The sequence below is a fragment of the Chanos chanos genome, chromosome 10, assembly GCF_902362185.1.
Source record: "Chanos chanos chromosome 10, fChaCha1.1, whole genome shotgun sequence".
Taxonomy (NCBI): Eukaryota; Metazoa; Chordata; class Actinopteri; order Gonorynchiformes; family Chanidae; genus Chanos; species Chanos chanos.
In genome coordinates this window covers 19,038,260-19,049,396 of record NC_044504.1, presented here as the reverse complement: position 1 = coordinate 19,049,396, position 11,137 = coordinate 19,038,260, and the positions used below count along the sequence as shown (strand labels likewise).

General features: G+C 43.2%; 1 protein-coding gene across 1 annotated transcript in view; it reads right to left on the bottom strand.

Annotated features, from left to right (window-relative positions):
- LOC115822942 (ankyrin-3-like) overlaps positions 1 to 11,137 on the bottom strand; it is a 72,803-nt gene continuing 61,666 nt past the window's right edge. The window contains exons 41-44 of the mRNA XM_030786908.1: positions 4,178 to 10,156; positions 1,963 to 2,037; positions 459 to 590; positions 1 to 155 (exon numbers count right to left, since the gene is read on the bottom strand). Of these exons, the coding sequence (XP_030642768.1) occupies positions 1 to 155; positions 459 to 590; positions 1,963 to 2,037; positions 4,178 to 10,156 (6,341 nt within the window). The remainder of the gene's footprint in view (positions 156 to 458; positions 591 to 1,962; positions 2,038 to 4,177; positions 10,157 to 11,137) is intronic.

The window sequence follows — 11,137 nt, the reverse complement described above, 5'->3', positions numbered from 1 at the left end:
CTAAACTTTACCATCCGCCTGATCCTGGTACACAGCGCTATCATCTGCAAAACTTCTGGTGCCTGATATGTTACCATAGTCAAATATCGGCCCTTCCAGCAGTGTCACAATATCCATCCGGTTCACTTTTGTCAGCACTGCAGTTAAGGCATCCGCTAGAATCACAAATGAGAAAAAACATGATCTCAGCATTATTTTGTAACATGTGTGTTATGGACCACATGTATCATGTGCCTGATCCTTTGTGAACATATTTTAACAAATGTTCAAGGTGTGTAATAGCATTATTGTTGAATAAGTGTTTTCAGCTTTGTGCGTGTACTCTATGTGGGTGAGTTTGAGGGTTGAATAAATGTTTTCCTTTTATGTGTGTACTTTATGTGTGAGCTCCCATATATGAGTTAAGAAAAAGACAAGTAACGACTGAAAGAGAAACTGGGGAAAAGAGAGAGACTTACTTGTGGCATTCTTCCCATCTCTTCTGACCCACTTCTTGAGCAGCATGAAGCTCTGTGCAGTCAGAGAGTTGGGGTTCTCCATGCGGATCTGGTTGATTTCATCCACTGAGAAATTCATCTCACGAGCCAGTTCTGCGTCACATTAAAAATACATGGTGTCAAATCAGTTCAAATCAAATAAAGTAAAAAAAAGGTACATGAATATCAGGTCAAAAAACTCCTCTTTAAAACATGAAAATAGATGTGCGAGCTTAGAATAATTATTGTTTAGGATTGTGATATTGTGTAATCATAAACATCCATTGTTGGTGTACAGTTAGAGACTGTGATCCATTTGTTGCTATGTACTATTTGTGTTAGCCATCTACTAGCCCTTCCTCGGTGGTCCAGGGCTGGTGTTGGGTGTATATTTTTGGGTGTCACATCATTCTCACCCCAGCAGTGACAGTGACATGTGTAAAAACCTCAGCAATGCTACTGTGCCTGATACACTCATACCAGAGTGTAAAAAATAATATCAAGTCACCGGCAGTCTTGTGGTCAGAATCTAACCATTGATTAATAGGCAGAAGGTGGTTTACAAATTGTGCAGGGCAGCAGATGAGCTACAGTCTGTAATTGTACCTACATAGTGTACCTGTAAGGTAGGTATTCCTCATAAAGTGGCCAGTGAGTGTAGGTCCTCGGTAGGTGTTTTGATAAAGTGGATGGTGAATACAGTGCAGGACCACATAGAAACAACAGGGGGCACTATATCACCACAGCGACACATAACATTCCCTTTGCGGACAACTAACATCTAACTGTTTTTTAAACAAATCTGATGGTGGAGACTATGAGAGCCCCATATTTTCAAATTTCATGGTGTTTAATCCTGATTTAGGATCAGGACCAAAGTTGTTATTCTCTCAAAGATCTGAGAGACCATTAACAACAAATACTAACAAGTGAAAAAATAAGTCCGATGCATTATAAATCTTTCCATTTGCAAAGTTCATTTCAGCTTGTGGAAAATCTGTATCATGGTCAGTTACTTGTCAAACTACTTGTGATACACCACATATTGGTCATGTGGACCTCAGTATCTTGAGTCCAAAATGTGGCCAAGGACCTCCCTCATGCAGTTAGGACTGCGGAATCTCTTACCATCTTCCGCAGGAAACTGAAACCCACCTCTTTAGAACCCACCTGTCCCCCACTGCCTAACCTCCCTTTCCTTAAAAAAACAAAAACAACAACAAAAAAAACCTTGTCTTGTATCTGTGTTTGTCAAAGTATTCCAGGGGCGCAATACGAAGGGGTAAACTGACGCTCAGTCTTATGGTGATCTCTGCTCATGAGGTATTAGAAATCCGACTGATGCACTGATTGTAAGTCGCTTTGGCTAAAAGCGTCTGCCAAATAACTAAACTGTAAATTGTAAAAAAACATTGGTGACGCTATTCAGGTCAGCACTATTATATTAAATATCTCTTAAGAAGTGGATACCAGGGTGTTTACTGACCTGTCCAGCTAAGTCCCAGGTGATCAGCCACAATGGCCATGCGTAGGTCTGTTCTTTCACAGGGACTTTGCGGACCTGAGAAAGAGAAAAAGACAACACAATAACATTACATCACTCTCACTGTTGGAAAACAAAAAATAAGAGATTGCATCCTTTTCTGGCCAAACTGCTTTTTTGCTGTTGGAGATCAAATATGAAAAAATGTTGAAAAGCACAATATTCTCAAAAAGTAATTCGAATGGCAAGAAAAGGGAGAACTAACAAAAAATGGTTGTCTACTTTTAGCTACCCACATGGTTCTCCTACGTTTGTGAACAAGTATTCTAAAATTTATGCAGGCAGTCACTTAATATATAAGAACCATACAAAAGTGAAACAAAATATAAACAACAAAAAATGAGGAGCTAAAATTTCACAGACATAGAGGTCTATAGCAGACTCACATTTCAAAATGGCAGAATAAGCATGCAAGCAGCCTATACAACTCTAATAACATAATCAAGTGGCAGAGTGAGACTTGTTAATGTACTAAGACATGTTACTGCAATTTTTGATTTACCACCCATATACAGACAGACTGAGAAAAGCATACTCTCTTGACCTTGGTGAAAACTAGGTAGTTGTCCAGTGCTCTTCCCTCCCTACCATGCTAAAATAACTAACAGTCAAAGGTGAGGGAGAGAGAGAAAGGGGAAAATCTGACAAAGGACAAGTACAGTACAGTACAGTCACACAGTACAGAGATGACAAAATGACAAGAATGACAGCTACTTTTCACGCCACAGGCAATCAGTCAAATCAGTCAATCACAACGGCTCATGCAACTAAGGATCAAATAAATTTTCAATAAAGTTTTACAAACTAGGCTTGATCTCCGCGACGGGGGGCGCCCCGCGAGCCCCTGCGACCTTACTGCCCTCATTCCCTCCTCCAGTCCTCCTAGTCCTCCTCCTCTCACTGCCCGACGCCCTTGTGACCTTTGCCCTTGAGGGCGTGCTCCCTCGAGAGGAGCCAGCGGAGAGGGAGGGCTGGGACTGCGAGGGATCCGACAGGGATGTGCTCCGTGACGTGCTGCTGTCTTCCTCCGACTGCTCTCCCTGCGTCTGTTTCTCTTCGTCTGAGAGTCGCTCTGCCAGCTTTAGTGTCTCCCCACTAACGCTCTTAAAGAACTCAATTGAACGCTTACACACCTCGCTTGGATCAGTTTTACCGGCCTCACTTAAAGTGCCAACTACAGTGCCAGCTGTCTTGTTTCTGACTAGCAACCTGGAGGAGTTGACCCGGCAAGTCATTCCTTCTGTTTCCCCAGCATTAACTAACCTGGGTGTCACTTGTGATGATACAGCAGAGACAGCACTATTATTTCTTTTAATGTCTTTAACTGGGATTCTAGATTTTGGCTCAGCAGCTGCTGAGATGAGATCTACTTTCCTAGCCTCAGGTTTCACAGCCTGTCTAGGTTTTTGCTTCCCTGAATTTTGTGTATTAAATGTAAACCCTGAAGCCTTGACCGGGAGTCTTGATTTGGGCTGTCTGACCTCTGCCTCCTTGGGTCCAATTGCTTTTTTCTGTTCACTGTGAGCACTGGACTTCTCTTCTGCCTTCTCTACTGGGTCTCTACAGAACTGAGCTTCTATCCTACTGGCTTTCTGAAGAGTAGGCTCTGAGGATGACTGTAAATTAAACACAACACTACCACACTGAATGTAGTTGGCCTGGACACTTGATGATTCAAGATTATTGTTGTTATTGCAGTTCTCTGAAGGGAAGTCTTTCCTAGCAGCCTGTTTGGTGTCAGAGACTTGACTACTAAACTGACTCTCCGCTAAGTTGGTTTCCAAGCTAACATACTCTGGCATTTGACTCTCTGATGTCTCAGCCTTTAAATCAGTCACTTCAGCAGAACCAGCATCTTTCTTTATGGTAATGGAAGCAGCGATTCCCATTTTAATGGGGGTACGTAATTTAGGGTCGACTTTGGAGGCTGTGACCATGCAAGAGGAGGCGGCCTCAGCTACAACCTCACCAGATGTTGGTGTGTCCAAGCAACCAGAGCTGCTCTGAGAAGGGCTGACTTTAGATGAAGTGATGTCTTTTGTGGCCTCTACCTTCCCCTCTACAGCTCTCTCCCCTGCCTTTGCCTGGGAGGCAACTACCCCCGCACTCCTGCCCCCTTTTCCCTTGTTCCCTTGTTTCCCATCAGAGGTATGCTCACCAATCTGGAAAAACTGAAGTCTTTCTTCAACAAAATCCCGTTTGCTCATGTCAATAGCACCACTGCGGGTCATCTCAAACATCTTGCCCTCATGGAAGGGAAAAGGGTTAGGCTCGCTAGTTGGGGTGCTTTCATCAGTTGGGGTTCTGGCTGGTGTAGTATCAGGTGTGGTTGCTTGAGATTTGTCATCTACTGACAGACCAAAGGGCTTTGGGTCTTCATCTTTCTCTTTCGTGTCAAAAATTTCTTCTTCCCCTTTACTGGACCAAGGGTCAAAATCCAAACCTTTGGTAGCAACAGTCTTAAAAGGGGTTTTAAACTCTTCCTCCAGCTGGTAGCTAAAATAGTTGTCTGCAAAACCCTGTCTGTCAGGGTGCCTTCCTTCCAAAGAGTAGATTTTATCTCCATCTTCCCCATTCTCTGATTTTTTGTCCGATTTACTTTTAGCTCCTAGCTTATCTCCCGTATCTTCATTGGATGGGCTCTCCTCCTCTATAACCTCAAGTTTACTCTGACTGAAGGAGCGATCCCCTGACTTTCCATTATTCGAAAGGCTGGACGTTTTGGGGTCACTCAGTCCATCATCCTCATCTTGAAGATCATATCCATCAAGAGAATCTATCTCTGTGGCATCTGTGTCATGGGAGAACTCAGCTGTTGTTGCTATGGAGCAATCTGTGATTGACTGATCATTACCATTTGGCTCTAAGTCTACGTCTTCTCCTTTTATCACACCATTGACACTTGATTCCTTGTGTTGGGAGCTGTTCTTCTCTGGTTTCCTTAGCTTGGTGCGTTTCTCATCCTGTTCTGTCATCTTGAAGGTGTACTTCTTGAGAGGTATAGGCTGAAAGACAGATTCATCATCACTGGAGTCGCTGTCATTAGCTCCAGGTGGGAGAGGGGATGGGGGATGGATGTGGATAACAGGTTCTGCAAGGAGATGTCTGTCATGTTCCTCTTGAAGGTTCACTTCCATCATCTCTGTTTCAGTCTCAGATGAAGGACATGAACCCTTCTTTTCAGGGTCAGACTGTTCTGACTCTAAAGGTGGAGGCGGGGGAAACTCAATATAAGCAATTCTCTTGTCTTTTGCTCGTTTCCCAACTGATTCCTGGTTTCCTTTTTGAGGGTCTGAATGTGAGCTTGTTTTGGTTTTCTCTGCAGGCAACTCCTTGAAAATGAAGGTCTTGGTTTGTTCATCTTCCTCAGATTCCTCTAGGATTGGGCTGGGCATGCTGGGCATGAAGCCAATGACAGAATCTGGTGCTCTGGAAATAAGGTCATAGCTAACCTCCTCTGAGCTAGGTGTTTCAGGAGTGACAGGACTCCTTCCAGAACTGTCCATAAAGGTGACTTGCTCAAGTGTGTCATCTTCTGGGCTACCCTGAGGAGATGCTGGTTGTCTCTGTTTTACTGTATAAAATGCTCCTCTCGTTTCATGCACTGTTCGGCTCTCATGGCTAACTACCTTCTTATATGTACTTAGTTGCCCAGTGGCAGTTTCCTTTTCATACTGCTTGCCCACTTGAATGCTAACATAAACTGGCAGAGTTTTAATGTCAGCACCAACGTCAGGAGTGAGTCTCCCAACATACTCAACTTGGTTGTCATCAACACCATTGCAGACTATGTCACCTTTCTGGCTACTAGAACTCGCGGATATCCCTTCTGTTGATACATCACTGGCTGATTTGGTTGATTCAGAAGTACAGTGTAGCCTGTTTCTAGCTAAAGCGGGTTTATGGGACCCTACTCTATCAGAGACTTTCACTGAGGAATCTAGTTTTAATACATTACTTTGATGATGGTCTATGAAACTAGATGATACCCTAACAGGAATTTGTGATTCCGAGTTTTTTTTTAGGGTTCCATTGCATTTTTCTGTGGTGTTTTGGTCTTCATGGATCACAAGCTCAGTATAAATAATTTTTTTTGTTGTTTCCTCTTTAGTGGTAATTCCATTTTTAACTAACTGTGGGTCTCTTTGCAATTCTCTCTCTTTACTTTCCTTTAAGGTATCTTGAACCAAAGTGTGAGATAGTTTTGCATTTTGAGCTTTTTGATGTCCATTACCATGTGTTTCCCAGGTCTTGTATATTTTTCTTTCCTTATCTGAGTCTTGCTCCCTGCCATAGACACTCTGCAAGTGTTTTGGGGAAGGACTTTCTGGACAATGTTTATTACTGTCACTCTGTTGATTTTGAACAAATGACCTTCTGACATTGAAACTTTGTCCAGTTGTTGTATTACCCTCAGTATCTACAACTTTCTTTGGGCTACGTTCTTCATCAGCCAAAACTTGATAGACTGGCAGCTTACTGTCCTGTGTTTTCCTATCAGGGGTGTTTGAAGTTTGTACATTATCATGCTTTTGAGTTTCTGGTTCAAATTTCAATCTCACTGAGCTTACTCTGGAAGTTGAAAGTTGGAAAGGTTTAGAAAATTCACTTGCACTGTTCATGGATGAGCCATCCCCTTGTTTCCGTTTGTCCTCAGTATACTGAAGGAGAACCCTTCTTTCTGGACTGCTAGGCAGACTGGCACATTTCCTATCATTTGAACCATAACGATCTCTGAATCTATCTCTGCTCCACTCCTCCCCCGTTCCTCCAGTCCTATATAGCGTTCTCTCTGGACTACTGCAGGTTGAGCTGGGCCCTGATCTAGTTTCTCTTGTGTCTGACCGACGTGACTTCTTTTCAGGAGATTGGAGCTCATCATTCAGTTTCTCTGTTTTGTCACGGAAGAACTGCGAGACCTCACTTAGTTTTTCCTCTGCCTCCTTGACAGTTCTGTCTACCCTGTCCTCATATATGAGTTTTTCTCTATTCCTCCCATGTCTGTCTTCAGTGACACGCATCCAAACTGACTGCTTTGGACTACCCGGCTCTGTTGCATATTGCAGTAGCGTTAGCTTGTCATAGTTATCATCTGCATTTGAAGACCTCCCTGTTGCGTCAGACATTTCTCTTGATGGTTTCAACATATATTCTCGCACTGAGTGACCTTGTGTTCCCTCACTATGGTAGCGTGACCTATCAATCACAGATTCATCTGAGTCAGAGTGAGATGAGTCTAATTTATCAGAGAGGAGCATTTTCTCTGCAAACTTGTAGGACTCTCCCCTTGTTTCAGATGACTCATCATCATGGTACTCAACAGAATGCTGACTCAGCAGTTTCAGAGTCTTGTATGAGTCATCTGCTATAAGCTGGGCAGAACTAGGGCGACTGTCATCCTCCTGAGAGACAGGTGTATTTACTCTAGATGAATCCAAGTAACAAGGAAGTGATTCCTCAGGTTCCTCTTCCTCTTGGTGTATAATTCCCTCCATGTCCATTCTGTTTTGAAGCTCTTTCATGCCACTGTTGCCTTGAAAGATATACATTTCCTTTTCAGGCTGATTTTTTGTTTCTCTGATGATGACTTCAGTTGGTTCAGTCTTATTACCTTTCTCAATGTGTACCTCAATGATTCGTTCAACTTTGGGCATTGTGTTTAGATCTCTATCCATGTGCCTCTGTGACAGATCATCTCCTTTCTGTCCTTCATTGCCTGCCTTATGCTCAAATAAACCCGTTAGCTCTCTGGATGGATCCCTTCCTGACTGAAAGGCTTTCATAATATCACGTACTGACATGGTTTCCTCAATCCTCTCAGAGCTGGTTTCTGTAGTTTGGGGCTTGTGGTAAACCATGCGGGTAGTAGTTGTTATGTGGGTTTCCTCTTTAACTCTCATGCCTTTGCCCATGACGTCCTCCTCTGGGGAGGCTTTAGCCTGATATGCTTTAACTTTGTCTTTGATAGAGCCTCTCGCAGATCTTGGCTCTGCATCAATACATCGAGAGGAGGGTTTCACAACCCTCACCTCCTCCGTGACAGGTTCTTTGGCATCCTCTGGAGGCTCATAGCTCCTTATAACATGAACAACCTCTGTGCGCGTCTCAGTGATGACTGGAGGAATCTCTTGGAAGAGGGCCTTAGGTCCCATACCTTCTGCACTCTGAGGGGCTGAAGGAGTCCTCTCACTTCTTGTCTCAAAGCCACTGTCTGAGAGTGGGCTCTTGTCCTGGTCATGGGAAATGTCGTCAGGTGATTCTAAAATGGCATCTGGGCCAAACAATGCATCAGCAAGTTTGCACAGTTCTTTTTCTGATGGAGAAGGACGGATATTGGAGGGGGGCATTTTGAGCTTGTGCTCTTGCAACGCCATAGCAGGTTTTAAAACACGCTTCTGTTTTTCTTCTACCTCTCTCCTAGCCTCCTCATTCCTATGCTTTGCCTCTGCAATTTTAGTCAGAGAGCTTGTGCCAATGTCATTTGTGAGGTAGTCCACAACTTTTGCTAAGTTAAAATCTCTGTCAGGTATTGTTTTTGTTTTTGCTTGTGGGTTTAGAGTTTCATATCGAGGGGGACATCTCCAACCATTTTGCTGATTATCATCTGTATCACCTTTTGCACTCTCCCCCAAGTTCTCTTCCATTTTACCGTCTTTAATGGTGGTCTTACTTTCTTTCAGAACATCCTTTGTTAGTATCTCACTAACTTTGACTAGGTCTTGTTTGACCTTCTCCACAATTCTGTAAGGCTCTTCATCCTCCATTTTAGGTTCTTTGGGAGAGTCAGACTGGAAACCTTTGGCAGCTGAGCTTGTGTCAGTCTGTAAAATGGCTGACATTCTTATCAAGTCCTCCTTCATTTCTGCCACATCCTTTAAAATTTCTTGGCTTGATGATAGTGGGGAGGAAGTGGTTTGTTTCAGGGCAGCAGGGGACATAAACAGAGGAGTTTTGACAGGGGACAGAGTTCGAGCAAAAGAGGACTGGCCTTGGGCATTGGCCTCAGGGGCCATCATCTTTCTAGGGGACAAGAGGGCAGCTGCTGATTTGGAGACTTCAGGAAGCTTCCTGAACTGATCTGGTAAGACATTTATGACAGAGTACACTGGCACAGTAACAGTGCTGGAGGTTACAGAGGTGGTTGAGTTGGGAGGCGATCTGAGAGAGGCATAAAGTGAGCTAGACGCTGAAGAGCGGATAGACTGGTATGAGGAGGAGGGAGAGGACGACATGGACTTGAGTGTACCATAGCCTGCAGAGCAGGAGTTGAACGTCTTTTCCACTTCATCAAAAGCAGCATTGACACTGGTCGTGGCTGCATTTGTTGTGGCTTGAATTCTCTCCTGCAGGGTACTAGAGAGCAGTGATGTGGGGGAGGAGGAGCGGTATTTGGTGGGGGACACTGTCCCGTTAATCAGTGATGCTGCACTAGGAGCAGTGTTGGATTTCACCTGTGAGGAAAGCGAGGAAAACAGGCCTCTTGAGGTGCTAGCTGCATCGGCATTGGATCTAACTGAGGAAAGTCCAGGTACAGTTTTAATAGGAGAGGCAGTGGCTGGAGGGTTTGAGCTTATGACAGATTTATATGGCAAATTAGAATTGTACATGTTAAGAGAGGACTTAGGTGAAGCTGGTGGTGTCATAGCAATGGAGGATCTCTCAAGTAAGGACCCTCCAGCAGGGACTGGGGAGGTTCTGGCTGTGAGAGCTGTCAGACCTTTCACAGAAATGGGATCACTTGTTTTCCCTGGGGAAGAGAGGAGAGTAGGAGAGGCTTGGACTGGGTACTGGGCCTGTTGCACTACAGTCTTTATTGGGGATGAAATTGTTCTGTATGAACGGATTGGCGAGGCTACATCACTAGCAGATTTGATGGAAGATGCTGGTGAGCCTCCTATGACAGACTTGATAGGGGAGGCAGAGTTGATGGACCAGACTGATTTTAGTGGTGAGGCAGAAGGGGTGTTGGACGAGGAGCTGGACAGGGAGCCGAAACCGGATTTGACTTGACCAGGAACGGTGACAGGAGAGGAGGATGACCAGGCCTGATAGGATCTCGTCGAAAAGACAGGTTTGTAAGCGTAGCCAGAAGGCTGCGTCGTTGTTTTCTGTGTTGTATTGGTTCGGTCTGCAGTTTCTTAAGTAATTAAATTAAAAAATGTAACATAAAATCAACAGAAATTGTTAAGAAGGAAAGAACAAAGAGACCAGAGAGAAAAGATTAATCAGCAGATCAATTTTATCAGTGAGTACTGGTGAAGCAAATTCTATTGATCAGACCAAAGAATAGTGAGTGATGGGATTATGCTGAAATGAAATGCAATTTTGGTAGATGTCTACAAACAGAACAACAAAAATGAAAAACAACAAAAAATACAAAGCAGACATACTCAGCAACAGAAATGCACAAAAACAACAGAAGGCAAATAAGACATGTTCAGATGAAATAAAAGAACAACCTTATTAATTTATGAGATACAGTCACAAAATATACTGCTCAAAAAATGGTACCAGTCCTTTTTTTTTTTTTTTTTTTTAGATTGTTTAGTACAGCGACAACAGCACAAAACCTTTGTTGTGTCTAAATAAGTCTGATTTTCAGTTCCATTCCAAGACCACTCAATCCATACAAATTTATCATTTAAAAATCTGCCTTTTAATTGTAAATCTTCATATGCAGGTCATGAGCCTTTAAAATAAATAACCTTTCTCCATACCTCCCACAAGAGAAAACAATAACAAAAGTAACAGAAGTTTGAAAGACAATGTACATGAAACACATTGAAACACATTGAAATACCATCAAATGAAATGAGAATGGATGGTAAAGTATAATCACTCTAATTCATGCAGTGGACAATGCCATGGTGTGGTGATAAGATAAGAATGAATTATAAAATCCAAACACAGTAGATGGTCCTATACTATTCGGTCTTTGTTTCATGTACGCTGGCACACAGACAAGTGTCATTTTACTTCAGTGAACTAAAACGCCAAAGAAAAAAACTGTCAGAATCAGTGCTCTCTGTATCATGGGATGCCAGCCTACATGCAACAGATGGCCTTGCCTACATGTCAATATATAATTAACTGAGTAAGAACTGAGAAAATGTAAAAA